The 19,715-nt window shown below is 40.4% G+C and overlaps 2 protein-coding genes across 4 annotated transcripts in view; one reads left to right on the forward strand and one right to left on the reverse strand.

Moving 5' to 3' along the window:
- LOC145358184 (kynurenine--oxoglutarate transaminase 1-like) overlaps positions 1 to 19,715 on the reverse strand; it is a 247,401-nt gene that overhangs the window by 196,826 nt on the left and 30,860 nt on the right. The gene's annotated exons all lie outside the window — the stretch shown is intronic.
- nup188 (nucleoporin 188) overlaps positions 1 to 19,715 on the forward strand; it is a 97,838-nt gene that overhangs the window by 15,054 nt on the left and 63,069 nt on the right. For all 3 annotated transcript variants that reach the window (XR_013889452.1, XR_013889451.1, XM_080211944.1), the window contains exons 9-19: positions 199 to 410; positions 1,958 to 2,072; positions 2,951 to 3,151; positions 6,102 to 6,191; positions 8,714 to 8,779; positions 11,304 to 11,423; positions 11,716 to 11,842; positions 12,864 to 13,019; positions 14,841 to 14,967; positions 15,276 to 15,363; positions 16,645 to 16,721. Coding sequence is in view for 1 of the 3 variants with exons in the window: in XM_080211944.1 (XP_080068070.1) it covers positions 199 to 410; positions 1,958 to 2,072; positions 2,951 to 3,151; positions 6,102 to 6,191; positions 8,714 to 8,779; positions 11,304 to 11,423; positions 11,716 to 11,842; positions 12,864 to 13,019; positions 14,841 to 14,967; positions 15,276 to 15,363; positions 16,645 to 16,721 (1,379 nt within the window). In the remaining 2 variants the exon portion in view is untranslated. The remainder of the gene's footprint in view (positions 1 to 198; positions 411 to 1,957; positions 2,073 to 2,950; positions 3,152 to 6,101; positions 6,192 to 8,713; positions 8,780 to 11,303; positions 11,424 to 11,715; positions 11,843 to 12,863; positions 13,020 to 14,840; positions 14,968 to 15,275; positions 15,364 to 16,644; positions 16,722 to 19,715) is intronic.

Here is a 19,715-nt window from a genome sequence, read left to right on the forward strand (position 1 = left end):
ACTGCCCAGGTTTGCTTTCAGACTTCATTCCTCCATTTTATTCTATATTAAACACTGTCTCAAAGTATAACAATCTTGTGAAACCTTGTTTTTGAAACAAATATTCAACTGCCTATTCTAAAAATCCTGTTCCCTGACCAAGATGCATTCAGATAGCACAGATCATGTTATATTACTTCCTTTCAATGTTTTCCATAGACCGAGCGTCAAGTGTCTCGATGGTTTGTACAGTGTCTAAAGGAACAGGCCCTAATTTTGGAGATCATCTTCTTATATTATGCCTATTTTGAGATGGGACCAGAAGACCTCCTGGCTTTTGCACAAATATTTAAAGAGCAAGGATTTGGAACAAGGCAAACAAACAGGCATCTTGTAGATGAAAGCATGGATGGGCTAGTTGACCGTATTGGGTAAGTATATGCTGCAGATGAAAAAATTGATGTGCAAGTGGTTAAATAATTTTTGAAATGGATTGATTTTTAAGAATTTTCAGTTGACGTATTTTGTGATTTTCAATGTAGCTATGTGGTTAGATTTTCAAATATCCAGGAACAAGTTGCTGATAAATGTGCAAATGTCATCATTTATCAAATGCTACATTCTGGACTTCTCTCTAATGTTTGGACACATTTGAGACTTTAGGTTATGCACCACTTGTGCTGCAATTTATTTTGAACAGCTGTAGGAGGTTCTTATTTTCAACTCTTACCCCCCCACCCCTGCTTTTCTCAGAGACACATTCAAATGTAACTTGCATCCACTGCTGCAATACAAAATGGTGTTGTGCTGTGTACGTAAAGGACCTTTGATCATACATGTTGCCCTAATTTCTAATTTAATCATGTTGATTTCTGCAATATTGCATCTTTTGTTATTTTGTGAACAGAAGAGTTGTACATCAAAACTTGTAATCTGCGTTAATCTTGTGAACTTTACTTTTAATAAATCATTGCAGATTATGTAGTCTAAATATCAGTGATTAGAGCGGTGATTATTCCAAAATCTGATGACTAAGAGGGCCAGATATGGCTTCAGTTTTAATTTTTATTTACTTAGTATTTAAAAAAAATAACCAGGCTATTCTGTTTCACACGGGGTATTGTTGCATTTGCACGTATAATGCACATAAGGTCATACTTTTGTTTATAGGGTCCAAGGACTTTGTACCAAATACATGAAATCTCTGGTGATGGCCTGATAATTGTAATGCCCAGCATGTGGTGATTTAAGGTGGGTTGGTGGTAAATGTGCTACATCTCCAGGGTTAAGGAAGGGCATCATACCTCTGCTGGAAGTTACTGAGAACAGAACTGGACTCTGATTTAATGCAGTTTGTGTAGAATAATAATTTGATAACATACTATCCATGTCACAAGAATAGCAAGGTGATTAGTGTCCATGTTCCTGTATTAAGTTTTTGATTCTTTCAGAATGGGGAGGGAAATTAAGGGAAAAAAGCTCATAAATCTATAACGAGCTATGGATAATGCTCTAGCCAATCCTAATTCACTTTTTTGAATATTTATCATAGAATCCCTAGTGCAGAAGGAGGCCATTTAGCCAACCGAGTCTGCACCGACAACAATCCCACCCAGGCCCTATCCCTGTAACCCCATGCGTTTAGTTTCCCTGATACTAAGGGGCAATTTAGTGTGACCGATCCCCCTAACCTGCACATCTTTGGACTGTGGGAGGAAACCCACATGGACACAGGATATGCAAACACCGCACAGACAGTCACCCAAGCTGGGAATTGAACCTGGGTCCCTGGTGCTGTGAGGCAGCAGTGCTCACCACTGTGCTACCATGCTGCCCAGTTTATGACTTTATTGTATCTCCAGTTTTAACTGGGGAGTTTAACGTTTTAGTAATTTATATCTGATCATTCCTATCATGTAGATCCTCTGTCTATTTCCCTATGGCATTCAGATGTATGTGCTCTGACCTTTTTCTGTAGGTATTTCAGTACATTGACCCTAGTGGAAGGAATGGACATTGATTTCCTATGCAAGTGTGCTCTGGAGGAGCGAGTGGAGCAACATCAGTTTGCCAATGCCCGTGAAGTTTGTCAGGTAATCTTTTCTTAATAACTGAAATGCAGTTGGATGCAGTGTAATGGGAGAGGAGTAGAGTACGGCAGCATCATTATCTGTTATTGTCAGCATGGTTAAAGTAATACAATGGCTAATGTGGTTTTGCTTGCTATAACTGCTTGAAGACTCCAGGTTAACATTATGAAACTGAAAAATCTGAGCTTATGACTTTCACTTAGACAATTGAGCATTTGCTGCAAGTACTTTGTTGATTTTATATATCAGTCATTTTTCCGTCTCCTTGTGTGTGATACCTTAATACCTTAATAGGATATTTTGGGTATTTTAAAAATCAAAATTAAAGGAATATTTTACTGTAATCCCGTAACTATTAATTGGTTTTCCCACCCCAGCTCTCTTAATTCTAATGCAGTTTGGTCAGTTTAACAGTTACTGAATTGTTTAGATTTGAAAACAGAAGGTTTACTTATTAACTTTTTGGTTGAGAACACTATGGAAATAGTGCTTGAACCTAATACCAAAGATACATGAATCCATTGCCTATTCCTTTACTAAAGATGCACAAACCTGTTGCCTATCTATGATTATGTGCTTTTTTTCTGTTTGTGGATGTTACATGAAGGAGAAGTAGTTGATTTGAAAGATGTAAAGAACATTCCACATTGAGTGTCCTAGATGTTGCAATGATTGAAAACTGATCATCAGTGGACTGATTTTCATTGACCTGATTCTTGTAGATACTGTAAATTGTATCTGATATAAGCCAACAAATTCAGCATTTTGCTGTTATTTTGACTTCTGTGACACTCATGCCAGATTTACAGAATGACCCTTTAACCCCATTCTCTATAATTGGTGTGATGCAAATATTCCAAAAAAAAATCTTTTCCTTACAGGAGATGGACAAGTTGCTGCTAACATTAGGGGATATACCCCACCATGCACCAGTGCTGCTGTCTTGGGCTCTACTGCGTCATACGTTGAATGTGGATGAATCATCTCATGTAATTAGGCGCTTGGGAAGCACTGCTATTCAGCAGAATGTATTCCAGTACATGACACGGATGCTTAAGGCACTTGGCAGTGGGGGAAACAATGTGAGTTTTGTGGGAAGTTGGTATTATATAGTTGTTTATCATGAGCACTGTTTAAAATTGAAGCAATGTTTGCCTTAAAGAAATACGTTTGATAATAGTTTCATTTACTTCCTGTCTTGTATCATTCAGCGAAGGGAGAATCAATTTTGCATCATTTCCATCTCAACCATGTAGATGTAGGGCATACCCAATAGAAATAATATTGCAATACCATCTGTGGATAGAGATGATGAATTAGAAAGACAAAGTGAAAATGTGAGGCACGAGAGCAGGAAAGGAAACTAGGAAATGGTATTACAAAAACCAATGTATGTATGAGACACGTACTACGCAGGATCATCAGTCCCAGTTAAAAATGCATCAGATCATTTATGCGGATACAAAGAACTGCGAAGATTCACGTGTGATTGATTTTTTTTCTCTAATCAATGAATGAATGAACTCCACTACAATGGACTTGTGCCATATACTGCAAAGGCTATGGCCCCTGACAATATTCCATCAATAATGCTGAAAACTTATGCTCCAGAACTCCCTAGCCAAGCTATTCCAGTACAGCTGGCACTACGTAGAGTGTGGAAAATTGCCCAGGTATGTCCTGTAAAAAAAAAAGGACAAATCCAACGTGACCAGTTACCGCCCTCTGTCTACTCTTGATCATCAGTAAAATGATGGAAGGGGTCATCTATGGTGCTATTCAGAGCAGTTAGCAATAACCTACTCGCAGACATTCAGTTTGGGTTCTGGCAGGGTAACTCTGTTCCTGAACTCAGTACAACCATGGTTCAAACATGAATAGTAACACCAGGTTAAAGTCCAACAGGTTATTTGGCAGCACCAGCTTTCGGAGTCTCAGGCTCCTTCATCAGGTGAGAGGTGAGAGCATTCAAACATGAATGCCAGAGTATTGGGGGAATGGAGGGGAAGCAGAAGAAGGAGATGAAGAAGCCCTCCAAAGGCTGGCGTCAATCCTGACACACAGTGACAGTTGCGATGTGCAAGGTTAATCATCTCAGTTGCAGGACACGACGGCAGGAGTGTCTCTTGGTAGCGTCCAAGGTCCACCCATCTTCAGCTGCTTCATCAATGACCACTCTTTAATCATTAGGCGAGAAGTGAGGATATTTGCAGGTGACCGCACAATGTTTAGTACCATTCACAACTCCTCAGATACTGAAGCAACCCATGTCGAAATGCAGCAAGACCTGGACTATATGCATGCTTGGGCTGATAAGTGGCAAGTAACATTGGTGCCATGCAAGTGCCAGGCAATGACCATCTCCAATAAAAGAGGATCAAAGCATTGTCCCATGACATTCAGAGGCATTACCATTGTGGAATCTCCCATTCTCAACATCCTGGGGGGTTGCCATTGACCAGAAACTGGGTTAACCATATAAATACTGTGGCTACTAGAGCAGGTCAAAGGCTAGAACTCCTCTGGCAAGTAACTCAGCTCCTGATTCACCAAAGCCTGTCCACTATCTACAAGGCAGGATTCAGGAATGTAATTCAATACCCTTCACTTGCCTGGATCAGTGCAGCTCCAGCAACACTCAAGCAGCTTGACATTATTCAGGACAAAGCAGCCTGCTTGATCGCTACCCCTTCCACAAGCATCCAATTCCCCCACAACTGACGGACAGTGACAACTGTGTTTACCATCTACAATGTTCACTGCAGGAACTCACAAGATCCCTTAGACAGCACCTTCCAAACCTACAACCATTATCATCTAGAGGAACAAGGAACACCACCACCTGGTTTACCTCCAAGTTACTAACCATCCTGCTTTGGAAATGTATTAACAGTAAAAAGTCTGACAACACCAGGTTTCAGTCCAACCGATTTATTTGATAGTAAATTCAAATAAATCGGTTGAACTGACACCTGGTGTTGTCAGACTTTTTACTGTGTTTACCCCAGTCCAACGCATATCCACATCTTGGAAATGTATTGCCATTCCTTAGTGTCGCTGGGTCAAAATCCTGGAACTGTGTCATTAGCAGCACTGTGTGCACCTCAAGGACTGCAGTGGTTCAACAAGGCAGTTCACCACCACCTGAAGAGCAATTAGGAATGGCAGCAAATGCTCGCCAAGCTAGTAATGCCTACATCCTGTAAAATGAATTTAAAATAATATTCGTAGTGTCATAATTGAATTAGGAAAAGTTTTGGAACAGTTATTTGGGCAAATACTTAAACTGGAACTGACATTTAATCCTACTAAGGATCCTTCTAATGTGGTCCATTTGTGACATAAGTTACCATGGAAAGCCATTGATGCAAATACAGTAGTAACTATCGAAAGGTGATTGGAGACCTAAATGAACCACCTGAGTGGTTAGTGGAAATGGGTTCAGTCGAGGTACTCAAAGGGAAACTGGATTGCTATCTTGAAAAAAGAAATCTGGAAGGATATAGGGATAAGGGAGGGGAGTGAGACCTGGTGGAAAGTTCTTTCAGCCTTGAGCAAATGGCCTCCTAAACTATATAGCATCTTTAATGTAGCCAAATATTCCAAGCTATTTCACAAGCGTAATCAGAAAAATTTTGACACTGAATTTTCAAAGGAAATATTAGACATGTGCTTAGTCACAGGAAGTGGCTTTTCAGGAATGCATCGAGTGAGGAGAGAGATGGAGAGGTTTGGAGAAGAAACTCTGGAGCTTGGAGCCTAGACAGCTGATGACATGGCCCCCAGTAGTGAGGTGATGGAAATGAAGGACATGCAAAGAACCAGAGGGATATAGTATGAATGTGTTTCAGAACATTCTGAACAAGAGGCAAGGGTGATATTATTCGGAGATTTGTTGAGGTAATGGTAAATTTTAAGAACAGAATGAAGCTGCTATTATTTTGCTTTGTATCTGCTAGATTGCAAGATATTTTATGTCTACCTCACGTAACTTTAAAAATGCAGTTGTAGAATGTGTTTTGTGTGTTTCAGTGTACAGCCAGTACTGCTCGAATGTGCATCTATGGATTGCTCTCATTTGTCTTGACATCTTTTGAAGAAGAAACTTTGGGCGATCAACAGGTACAAAATGTGACATTTTTATTGATGATTCGAATATACCTATGAAAACTCTGAGTTTCAAAAAAAAATCTTGCTAACAAAATAGTATCAGAAATACAAGATGAATTATCATAAAACAGCAATATCCAGATTTAAATTTTGGACTGAATTGTGCCTAGCCCAATTCCCTCCTGCAGTCCAACACTCTTTAACCTGAAGACTAAAGTTCCTCTTCACTCCCTGTGTACAATGTCAGTGGCTGGGAATTCTGCGACAAGTAACTTCCCTCCTGACTCTTCACAACCTGTCCACAATTTATAAGGCATAGGTCAGAAGTAGAATGGAATAATGTCTGCTTGCCTGGATGAGAGCAGATGCACACCATCCAAGACAAAACGGCCAACTTGAACCTTAGCAATCCACCACCACAAATATTCCTACCTTCCACTACAGACACAATACTGGGAGCAGTGTACATTGCAACCACTTGCCATGTCTCCTTTGCCAGCGCCTTTTTAATCCATGACCTCTACAACCTAGAGCAAGAAAGATTGCCAATGCACAGGAACATTATCATTTGTTAGTTCCCCTCCAAATCTCTCATCTCAACTTGGAACTATATTGCTATCCCTTCATCCTTAGAACAAAGAACAAAAAAAATTACAGCACAGGAACAGGTCCTTCGGCCCTCCAAGCCTGCACCGACCATGCTGACATAACTAAAACCCCCTACCCTTCTGGAGACCATATCCCTCTATTCCCAGCCTATTCATGTACTTGTCAGTATGCCACTTAAAAGTTACTACCATGTCCGCTTCCCCTACCTCTGCCGGCAGCGAGTTCCAGGCACCTGCCACTCTGTGTAAAAAAAAATCTGCCTCGTACGTCTCCTTTAAATCTTGCCCCTCGCACCTTAAACCTATGACCCCTAACAATTGACCCTAGGGAAAAGCTTCTGAATATCCACTCTGTCCATGCCTCTCATAATCTTGTAGACTTCTATCAGGCCTCCCCTCAACCTCCATTGCCCCAATGAGAACAAACCAAGTTTCTCCTGCTCCTCATAGCTAATGCCCTCCATACTAGGCAACATCCTGGTAAATCTTTTCTACATCCTCCCTAAAACCTCCACATCCTTCTGCAATGTGGCAACCAGAATTGAACACTATATTCTAAGTGCAGCCTAACTAAGGTTCGATAAAGCTGCAACGTGACTTGCCAATTTTTAAACTCAGTACCCCGGCCGATGAAGGCAAGCATGCCGTATGCCTTCTTGACTACCTTCTCCACCTGCGTTGCCATCTTCAATGACCTGTAGTCCCAGATCCCAGACTACTGGGACAAAATCCTGGAACTTTCTCTCTATAACAGCCCTGTTGATGTACCTGTACATGGACTACAGTGGTACAAGAAGGCAGCTCACAATCATTTTCTGAAAGTTAGGAACAGGCAATAAATGTTTGCCTTGTCTGCCTTGCCCCTGTACCATGAATGTGTAAATAAAAGGGGATCGGCAACTGTCCAGTCATCCTGTTGGATTTCATAGTACATCTTTTATTGACAGTCTGATGTATAATTTATACTGCTGATCATTAAAGGAGAAGTATCTTCCTATAGATCAATTTGTGAAAATAATACATAATTGTATTTACGTGACTGATTTATAAAGTTTCTATTGAACAGTTGTTTTGGTGTAAATCATTTATTTTACTACATTTGTAAACATAGGGGAAAATATCTTGTGATTAACCTATTAAGTAAACTTGTGACCATTGATGCAAATTGAAGTGATGATATGTATCAAGTACCACTTCTTAAAAAAATTGGAAACTCTCTGCAATTTTTCTTCTTCGCTGGTTTTCTTTGGTGTTGGATTTATCAGGGTCAAATCGTAACCTGTGACCAGGTCTTAACCAGTGTCTTACTGAAGTGATATTCTGTTAAGCTGCTCAGGCATATTCTTTGGAAGATTGCTCCTTCCCCTTGAATCCCACCCCACCTACTCAGCTGTGGCCACAATTAGGTGCTCAGTCTTGCAAAAGTACATTCCCAGCAAGTGCTATGCCATTCTGCTGTGAGGCTGCCAATGTGCAATTCAAGATTGAACAGGGGGCTTATACTATATAATATTTCTTTTAAAGAAACTTGCAAGTAGTTTTGTCACTGGTATTGGTGAAGAAACTTGCTGTCAAGTTTCAAAGTTTTGCTGAGGTTTGTTTTTGGCGTTCCTTTAGATAATCTTTTAAACTTTTTAATTTGAGTGTTCTCTGTCTGGAATTGTTCCCAATTAATGTTAAAACTGCTTCAAACATTACTTGAAGAAACAATGTTGCAGCTGTGATAGACGATAACTTGATTTTAGACTTGTGCTTCCCTGTTTGGGCTTGATCACATAGTGGCACAAATTTCCATTTGGCTTGTACTCATTCATGTTCATGGTAACTGTGCTTTGATTCAATGGCAGTATATTTTGGGAATGACCTATTATTTATGCTGCATGTATGTTTGGAAGTAGACTGCTTCAATCTGGTTTTCTTTTCCAGCATTTAATTGATGTTGCCTGTGAGGTGTTTGCAGCCCCTAATCTGGCTGAACTTTTTTGGGATACTGTGAGTATATTAGATTGTATTTATCTAACGATTGCAAAGATGGTACTTACTAATCTTCTGCAGCAGGATCAAAAGTTAATTTAGTTTGTGCAGTTTTGGGCGCCGCACCTGTGCAAGAATATTTTGGCCCTGGAGGGAGTGCAGAGGAGGTTTACTAGGCTGATACCGGAGTTGAGGGGATTGAGCTATGAGGAGAGGCTGAATAAACTAGGCTTGTACTCGTTAGAGTTTAGAAGAATGAGGGGAGATCTCATTGAGACGTATAAGATGATGAATGGGATGGATAGGATAGAGGTGGAGAGACTCTTCCCGCTCAAAAAAGACAGTAGGACTAGGGGGCACAGCCTCAAGATAAAGGGGAGGCGGTTTAGAACGGAGTTGAGGAGGAACTTCTTCACTCAAAGGGTGGTGAATCTCTGGAATTCTCTGCCCGTTGAAGTGGTGGAGGCTGCCTCGCTAAATATTTTTAAGAAGCGGGTTGATGGGTTCTTGATAAGAGAGGGGATTAAGGGTTATGGGGAGAGGGCGGGAAAGTGGAACTGAGCCACGACAGATCAGCCATGATCTTATTGAATGGCGGGGCAGGCTCGAAGGGCTAGATGGCCTACTCCTGCTCCTATTTCTTATGTTCTTATGTTCTTATAAGTGTTACAAATAGGCTTACATTAACATGGCAATGAATTTACTGTGAAAATCCCCTTGTTGCTATACTCTGCCTGTTCGGGTACACTGAGTGAGAATTTAGCATGGCCAGTGCACCTAATCAGCACTGTGGGAAGAAATGAAGCACTCAGAGGAATCCCACGCAGACACGGGGAGAATGTGCAGACTCCGCGCAGACAGTGACCCAAGCCAGGAATCGAATGTGGGTTCCTGGCGCAGTGAGGCAGCACTGCTAACTAATGTGTCGCCATGCTGCCCCTGAAATTGAATCAAGCTGGAACGTTTTTATCCACTAGAAGTACTGCTATAGGTAGACAGCCATGATTTGTTGATTGGCAAGCAGGCCTGAGAGGCTAAATGGCCTATTTTTCCCCTATTTTCTTATCATGGCTATCTTATGAGTGGCATCCAGATAAAAAAGTTATTTTTTCTGCTGTTCACATACTGGATGATGAAAATAATTTGTAACTTCTGAGAACCCCATTATTGGATTGGAAGGTTATCCCAAAGATGTGCTGGTGATTCCTTGTTGGAACTTCATGGTATGGTTTACTCGGCAATAGCTCAGAAGTGCAAACTTCCTCTGGGCAATTGTCCTGTGCTGAGAACCATCTGAAAATGTGATTTTAAAATGTGAACTTTGGATGGTTCAACTGGGTTACAACAATAGTCATCCAGAAAAGATTAGAATGAAAACTTTGTTTAACATCTGGGTAACTATTTGGGACTTTATGTAAAACGCTCACCTCCCACCCCTGGCTCTGCCATTCATTGTGGCAGATATTTTTCTCATCCCCATTCTTCTGCCTTCTCTGATCACCCCTGACCCCCTTGTTAATCAAGAATCTATCTATCTCTGTCTTAAAGAAACTTAATGACCTGGCCTCCACAGTGTTCTGCGGCAAAGAGTTCCACAGATTCATCACTCTGGCTGAAAAAAAGTCCTCCTCATCTCTGTTTTAAAGGATTATCCCATTAGTCTGAGGTTGTGCCCTCTTGTTCTAGTTTTTCCTACTAGTGGAAACATTCTCTCTACGTCCACTCTGTCCAGGCCTCACAGTATCCTGTAACTTTCAATAAGATCACCTCTCATCCATCTAAACCCCCAACAAGTACAGACCCAGAGTCCTCAACTGTTCCTAATACAACAAGTTCTTCTTTCCAGGGATCATTCTTGTGAACCTCCTCTGGATCCTTTCCAAGGCCAGGTGATACCACAGAGTCACTACAGTGCAGAGGAGCCATTTGGTCTATTGGGACTGCACCGACCACAATCCCTCCCAGGCCCTAACCCTGTAACCCTACATATTTACCCTGATAATCCCCCTGACGCTAAGGGGCAATTCAGCATAGCCAATCAACCCCCACATTTTTGGCGTGTGAGAGGAAACTGAAACACCCAGTGGAAATCCACACAGACATGGGGAGAATGTACAAACTCCACACAGGCAGTGACCTGAGGCTGGAATCAAACCTGCATGCTGTGAGGCAGCCGTGCTAACCACTGTGCCACCAGGCTTTTTAAAAAAAATTCTGTCTGGCAAGTCCTGCAAGACTTGGGGGAGTTGATTCCAATGATTTGGCAAGCCAGATGAAAACGCCTTGGTCCACATTTGGCCTGCAGGCCAGGCCTTGGGTAAGACTGCTTTAAGTGTTTCAGGTTCATAGGCATACAACGATTTATAGAACCAACTTTACTTGCTACGTACATCAACAAGTAGTAGGAGAAGCCCAGGATTTTGTTAGTTTTTACTAGAGTTGTCTTTTTTGGCAAAGTAAACCTTGCAATGGTTTTTATCTGTATAATGTTTAATATATATTCTGTTTGTCTTTGGTACCTGCTTGTCTTTTTTTAATTAAGGAGCCCACAGCAGGTATTGCTATTTTGTTGGACAACAATTGTGGAATGTTTCCGCAGTCTATGGCACCACTGCTGCAGCTACTATCTGCACTTATATCAGATAAGTGCACTGCTAAAAAGGTATTAAGTTTTTCTCACCTATTTTTAAGAAGGGAGATTCCAAGAAGCAAATTAACCTAAAATTCCTATTTTGATATGATCCTTTTAAATATGGTAGTATAGTATGTACTATATTCGGGAGTGTGGTAGCATAATATTTGGGAATTAGTGTTATTGGGTGTAATATTAATGAAATAGTTCTAAATGAACCAATATTGGTTAAATATAATTTTGATTGTAAAATATTGGTTTTCTGTTTTGGCTGGTGTAGATAAGTTTGTGTTCAGTTATCGACATTTACGTTTTTTTGAAGGTTTACAGCTTTTTGGACAAAATGACGTGTTTTACTGAGCCACATAAGCACAAACCTCATGATGTACTTTCACATGAGGATGGGACGCGGTGGAGGAGGCAAATGCCAAAGTTGCTTTATCCTCTTGGTAAGAAGTTGTTCCAGATATTCTTGCACAGACTATGGGAATGTAGTACAAATTGTGCACTTCTATTTATTAAAATATAAGATTCTTTCAAAATAGAGGCGATAAATTTTGGGGTACCAACGATGTGGATGATGGCGCAGGATCATGGAAGTTGGGTCAAAGACTTTATTGATTGGCGGAGCTGGTTTGAATGGCCCACTTCTATTGCAGATGTTTTAATGTTACTTCCTCCACATTTGTCATTGGATAATTATTATAGTTCCATTACTATAAGCAGATTAACTGTACTTAAATTTCAGACTACACCATGCTGAAGTTTACTTGATTTTCTTTTATATTGTTAACCCTTTTAGTAACCACAATAGAAAAGATGTAAAGCATTTTTAATTTTTACCCTCTTTAAAGAATATTCCTACAGTGACGTACATAATTATGTTGAGTTAGGATTAGAAGTAAAACTTGTAAAATTCATTTATGGAATCAGCTGGATAGCCTTAAACAGCAACTTCAGGGAGGAAGAGGAAGCGGCAGTCTTAGTGGGAAAGAGAGGTCAGTCTTGCACTTGTCACCAGCTTGAATGGAAGGAGTTTGCTTAACCTGGGAAAGATTTGTGTCCTAGGGGAAAATAGAAATAACAGTAAACTTGCAGTGAAACCTGAACTTTCCGAATGCCAAAGGATTGCTTTTTCTTCCTACCCCTAATTTTTCTCATTGCTCCTGGCAGGAGCTACTGTTTAGGCAAGTATCTTGCTTGACCTGGTTAATACTATTTGACTATTTGACTATTTACCATTTATAGTCTAGGTGCAATAATGTACATAGGCTATAAGGTGCGAAATATAAGCTACAAGGAAAAAGAGTTGGTGAAACATCGTTATCTTTGAGCTGACATTAAGTACTAAAGTAGACTTAAAATTGATGTATGTTGGAATATGTTGTCAAAATGGATGCAATCTTTATAAAGAATTATGTAAAAAAAAAGCAACTATATTAAATGTTACCTAATTTTACCTAATCCTAGGATCTGGTCAGGCTAATATACGCATGCCGCAGGGTACATATGGACTCGTAATGCCTGCAGGCCAGGGTTATCTGGTACGTTGGGATTTCTCGTATAGCTCCTGGACAGTTTTCACTTGTGAAATTGAGATGCTGTTGCACGTGGTTTCAACAGCAGGTGAGTTTGGTAGCAGTTGGTTTGTGTGAGGACTGTAACAAGTTTGGCTGTTATATCCTGTAACTTTGGATGTTGTTATACAATGATGAACCCTCAGTAAAGTAACACAGTTTACTTCAGAAAGTTCAAAATACCGAAACATTTTAAATTTCCTCAAGTTAAAATATAGTGGCCTGGACTTGTGTCACAAAAATCTTGTGATTTCTATGGCATGGATTTTCCCTTTTACATTATTTTGAATATGGTGCCAAATCAAGAGGATCTCCAGGTGTCCGATCACAGTGATTTCATCAAACAACAAAGCAGCCAATCACATTGAAGTATTCTTACTGACTGCAAACCAGGAAGTAACTGCATGGATTAAGTTCACTTCTAATTAATGTTTTAGTTCGCAAGATAAATGATTGGGATGTGCATGGAATTAACACAAGATGAAATCTCATGAACTTTAAAGTGATTTTGTTTTATCATGATGGAGAAGTTTGGCATTCCACAAATATAAAATTAATTTTTTTAGGACCAGTGAGGCTGTTTAATTTTTAAACTTAGTACTACATTAAAAATCCAGCTACATCTTGTTCAACAATGTTAAATTCTTCAAGTACTTTTATAGGCTGAGTATTGGTGTGAAAGTTCTTGTTAGTTCAACGATTTCCACTTGGTTGCAGACTGGGAGTCTTCAACCATGCACCCTGTAGAAAATTGTAGAGTCATTGACAGCAACTTCTAGATTTCTGTGTTTAATTTAGTGACTTCAGAAGTTGCTGACAGGTTCGGGGAAGTGATGTTGACATCTTTGCCATTGGGCCAAAAATATTCTCAGTTTCTGCCTGTTTATTCCAGGTGTACCGATTGCTCTTCATTCAATTTTTCTTATGAATTCCTTTTCTAAAGCATTAAATGTTCACCTTGTGGTATTTGCATTGCTTAAAATATTGCTTCAGACTTTTTAGTGCAAAACATTCAGTTGTTATGAATAATTGAGCAAATTTGAAAAGCATTTTTGCCTGAAACAACTATGCAACAGCTTTGCTGCTGGATAATGTAACTTGGCCTAATTGCTCAAATCTGAACAACTGGATTGGCAAAGATATTGCAAGTCACCTGATAATTTTTAAAATTATTTATTCGTGTCACAAGTAGGCTTACAGTAGCATTGCAGTGAAGATACTGTGAAAATCCCCTGGTCACCACAGGCAACTCCAGTGCCTGTTCGAGTATACTGAGGGAGAATTTAGCATGGCCAGTGCAGCTAACCTGCACATCTTTTGGACTTTGGGAAGAAACTAAGCACATGGAGGAAGCCCACGCAGACGCAGAGAATTTGTAAACTTTGCACAGCAGTGACCCAAGCTGGGAATCGGATCAGGGTCCCTGGCAGCAGTACTAACCATTGTGTTGCCCCTTTGCCTGTGAAATCAAACTTAAATGCTATCCACAGCACAAAGAAACCAGCTCCGCTAACATTTCAGAAACAAATCGTTTCAGTCCCAAAGATGTGCGAGTTAGGTTGATTGGCCATGCTAAAAATTGCCCCTTAGAGCCCTGCGATGCGTAGGTTAGAGGGATTAGTGGGTAAATGTGTAGGGATATGGGGGGTAGGGCCTGGATAGGATTGTGGTTGGTGCAGACTAGGTGGGCAGAACGGCACCCTTCAGCACTGAAGGATTTTGATGACTCTGAAATCATTAATTTTACCTATATCATTTGTCATCAGGTACATTGTTCCATTAATAAAAATGTTACAGTAGTCATTATATAATAAAACCTTGCATATGTACTCAGACAGACTATAAGTATAACTTTGTCCTATTGTACCAGATGTTCTTCTTCACTGCCGGAAGGTCAAACCAATCATTGATCTTGTGCATAAAATAATCAGCACTGATTGGTCCATTACGGATTATCTGCTGCCAATCACTTCACGTTTATACATGTTAATTCAAAGGTAATATTTTTATTAATCTTTTTGAAATTAAGAGTGCAAAGAACACATCTTAGTTGGTATTTGTCTGTAAATCTGATATAGTAGTCATAGTGTTGTCACGCCATGATCTAAATTTGGGAAATCAGACCAAAAATGACTCAAATTGCTTCGGTATTGGTGACTACAATTTTGGTGTGTTGTGCATTTCAACTAATAGCACTTTTGCCAATGGATCAAGATCTCCATTTGCAAAAGATGCTTGTGTCTTCAGATTGTAATAGTGAGTGTGTTTTTTTTTGTGGTGCTAATTATTTTTGTGTTTGCTGCAGACTTAGTTCAGTGCTAAACCCTCCAACGGATGTGATTGCTTCCTGTGTAAATACCCTAACTGTTCTGGCCACACGGATGCCAGCCAAGGTAAAGTGCGATGGGAATAATCAGTGTTGGAACAATGACTTTATGATAGAGTACTTTCTTAAGGAAGCCACGGAATTTTTATTTTCTCCCATCTTTTTAGGTCTCCCTGCGCTATTCAACTTCTACTGGCTGAGTGTGAGAGCAGGCTAACTGTTCCCAATCCTATGCAGTTCCACTCTTAAGCTAGCTGCTAAGAAGGGCATGGATTCAGCGGAGGTTGACTCGCTCTTTTTCTTTTATCCTCTTCTGTCTTTTCTGTGGGAAAGCTCTAAGCTTCTATTTGGCAACCTCCTTCTGATACCACAGGTGAGATTAGCAACTCGCCATGTGAGGAACTGTGGATGTGAACTCATCTCCTGTGTTAAAGTTTTGGTTCTTTTGCACTGTTTTCTCATTCCACGGCTGGATTATTCTTGAAGCAGATTAGATCATTCTGATCTGAAATTTGCGCCTTTTTACTTTCTGGCCACTGCATTGCAAAATCCCAACTGCAATTTGGCCACTGGATTAAGAATGCCCTCTTTAACGTGCATTTTAAACAAATATTAGCATGCAGATAGATTAAAATAATTAATTGTAGATAAGGCTATAAAATATACTGAATTGGACTAATGTTTGAATGCAAGATGACTATGATTTATTACCTATAGTTAACCTGAGCACTCAGCAATGCTTTTCCAACAATGGGAATGAAAGAGTCAAGTGTTGAAAACTGGAACAGTGGAAGTAACAGTCAGACCAGCCTTCTCATGGCACCAGTTTGTGGTGTTGCACTGTATCCTTTAGATGGGTAATTTCACCTGAAATATGAGCTACACATTGATCAAAGTAGTTTTGTCTGAGTAGCCTTCAGAATCCAGCAAGAACTAAATAATTTGCAGATATCCCTTGATTTTACCTGCTTAATTTTTGATGGGAGAAAGCTGATAAATTTTAAAGAAATGACCAAAAATAAAATAACAAATTGCAGCCCAAGTTGAGTCCATGGATGGTACCAATTAGCTGGATTTAATGCAGCTATAACAAAACAATACTCGAGTCTGGTATTGTACAGAGGAAGAGAGTAATTTTTAAAGAGACTTCCTTAAATCATCAACTGTAGGTATTATGCTATGAATTATTACTTAGCACAGATTTTAAGTAAATTGTTTTTAAGCTTTATTACAGTTTTAAAACACTTTACATTTTATTGGGTGTATTATTTGATTAAATGTAGAATTCTTCATTACATTTATTGTTACCTAACAGAAATGTACACATCAACTGTTTTTCTCTACTTAGGTATGGGCAGATCTACAGCACACAGGCTTCTTGCCATACTCTGTAACACAAGTCACTGGGATTGCTCAGTCCCTCAGGTATTTGATAAATTATGTTGCAAATTCTTTTACAGTAACATGTAGGATACGAAAAGAAATGACATTGCTATGGACTATTTACTGATTAAAGTGTGTTACATTTTCTAACTTTTTACTTTATTGCTCCTCTCTTCTATTACTTTCTTTGTCTTGTTACAATTGCCAAAGAGACTTTTAATTTTTAAAGAAATTCAAGCTTCCAGTTCATACATGACATAATTTCATGTTGTGACTTTTACTGTAATAAACAAACTAAAAGCACTTTTGACTAAACACTACTTTTGTGGCATCTCTCCTTTACAGATCTGAACTTTCCCTTTTTATTTAAAGTTTATTTATTAGTCACAAGTAGGCTTATGTTCACACTGCAATGAAGTAACTGTGAAAATCCTCGGCGTTTGCTCAGGTACGCTGAGGGAGAATTTAGCATGGCCAATTCACCTAACCTGCACATCTTTGGATTTTGGAAGGAAATTGTAGCACTTGGAGGACACCCTCACAGGCACAGGGAGAATGTGCAAACACCACCTCATAGATATACTTCATATTGTCCTTTATGTGGACGTTCAATTTTCCTAGAGCCAGTCCAAAGTGATTCTTGGCTCCCAAGTGTTCACTTCCATTCTTTTCCCAGTCTGGTGGCTTTTCTCCAGACGTCGCTGGATTCCGGGGCAGTGCCGGAAGATTGGAAAACGGCTAATGTTACGCCGTTGTTTAAGAAGGGTGCCAGGCAAAAGGCAGGGAATTATAGGCCAGTTAGTTTAACGTCTGTTGTAGGTAAAATGTTAGAATCCGTCATCAAGGAGGAAATAGCGAGGCATCTTGAGGAGAATTGCTTGATAGAGCAGACGCAGCACGGTTTCGTTAAAGGGAAGTCGTGTCTGACAAATTTACTGGAGTTCTATGAGGATGTGTCTAGGGCGGTGGATAGAGGAGAGCTGGTGGATGTGGTCTTTCTGGATTTTCAGAAGGCGTTTGACAAGGTACCTCACAGGAGGTTATTGCAGAAGGTCAGGGGACATGGAGTTGGGGGTAGGGTGTTAGCGTGGATAGAGGATTGGTTGTCAAATAGGAGGCAGAGAGTGGGGGTCAACGGGTGCTATTCGGATTGGTGGATGGTGACTAGTGGAGTGCCCCAGGGGTCGGTGCTGGGGCCTCAGCTATTTACCATTTATATAGATGATCTGGAGGAGGGAACCGAGTGTAGGGTGTCGAAATTTGCTGATGACACCAAGATTGGTGGAACGGCAAATTGTGCGGAGGGTGTGGAGAGTCTGCAGAAGGATCTAGATAGGCTGGGCGAATGGGCCAGGAAATGGCAAATGGAATTTAATGTTGGCAAGTGTGAGGTGGTCCACTTTGGTAGGAATAATGGTAGGAAGGATTATTACTTATGTGGCGAAAAACTGCAGCAGGCGACGGTGCAGAGGGACCTCGGGGTCCTTGTGCATGAGTCGCAAAAACCCAGCTTGCAGGTGCAGCAGGTGGTCAGGAAGGCGAATGGGATGCTGGCCTTCATCGCGAGGGGGATTGAATATGGAAGTAGGGAGGTTTTGCTGCAGCTGTATAGGGCATTGGTGAGGCCGCAACTGGAGTACTGTGTGCAGTTTTGGGCGCTGTACTTATGCAAGGATATTTTGGCCTTGGAGGGAGTGCAGAGGAGGTTTACTAGGCTGATGCCGGAGTTGAGGGGGTTGAGCTATGAGGAGAGGCTGAATAAATTAGGCTTGTACTCGTTAGAGTTTAGAAGAATGAGGGGAGATCTCATTGAGACGTATAAGATGATGAATGGGATGGATAGGATAGAGGTGGAGAGACTCTTCCTGCTCAGAAAGGATAGTAGGACTATGGGGCACAGCCTCTAGATAAAGGGGGGGGCGGTTTAGAACGGAGTTGAGGAGGAACTTCTTCACTCAAAGGGTGGTGAATCTCTGGAATTCTCTGCCCGTTGAAGTGGTGGAGGCTACCTCGCTAAATATTTTTAAGACGTGGGTTGATGGGTTTTTGATAAGAGAGGGGATTAAGGATTATGGGGAGAGGGTGGGAATGTGGAACTGAGCCACGACAGATCAGCCATGATCTTATTGAATGGCGGGGCAGGCTCGAAGGGCTAGATGGCGTACTCCTGCTCCTATTTCTTATGTTCTTATGTTCTTAATGCCAGAACTGTTTTTCATGGTGAGGATCTTTTCTGGAGATTCTCCTGCTAGCTAAAGCTAGGCAAATCTTCCTGCCTTGTTCTAAACCTTCACAAATTTGTTCATTTCAATCCGAGTGCAAGCTCGCACCCCCATTCTTTCATAGTGAACCATAGAGACATTTGACCACTAATTTCTTTCTTTCAGATCTTGGCTGACTGGCTTATGTAATTAGGGCTATCTTTTAGGAAAGCTGATCCTACTAATGACTTCCAGTCCCTTCACAAAAGCTTACCTACTTGATTACATGAATCATGAGGGCTTTGTATCCCGGTGGAATGCAAGTTGCCTATTCTTTATAGCCCAAATCTCTTTTGGAGTCAAATGGAGTTTAAAGCATAACTGTTTACAATCTGACATTTTCAACAATAACTTACTGGGACTTTTGAGACTGCCAGTCTAGCCACTCAGAACAGAGTAACTGCAAAGGCCACCCTTTAATCTTTGGCAGTCATTACCCTGAACAGCATACAACCACTTTTGGTTTACTTTAAGAATAGAGTCTCAAAACATAACCACCTTACAAATCCTTACAATTGTACCAATCTCTTGTGGCGAGTAATGTTTTCTTTGTGTGAAGACCTTGCTCTCAAAATGCCTAATTTGAAATTGGAAGATTGCTGCTGATGAGAAGGTGGAGTGGGGGGGGCATTTAGTTTCAGTATGTATTAAATATTTCAAAACCCTCCATGCATTGATCATTTGCTCCATCACTTACTTCTAAAACTAAGTTTGATAAATCTTTTTAAGCTAAAGGTATTGGGGGATATGGAGATTATGCACAGATCAGGCTTGA

Source organism: Carcharhinus amblyrhynchos, chromosome 25 (assembly GCF_965287045.1).
Source record: "Carcharhinus amblyrhynchos chromosome 25, sCarAmb.v2.hapA, whole genome shotgun sequence".
Classification (NCBI taxonomy): domain Eukaryota; kingdom Metazoa; phylum Chordata; class Chondrichthyes; order Carcharhiniformes; family Carcharhinidae; genus Carcharhinus; species Carcharhinus amblyrhynchos.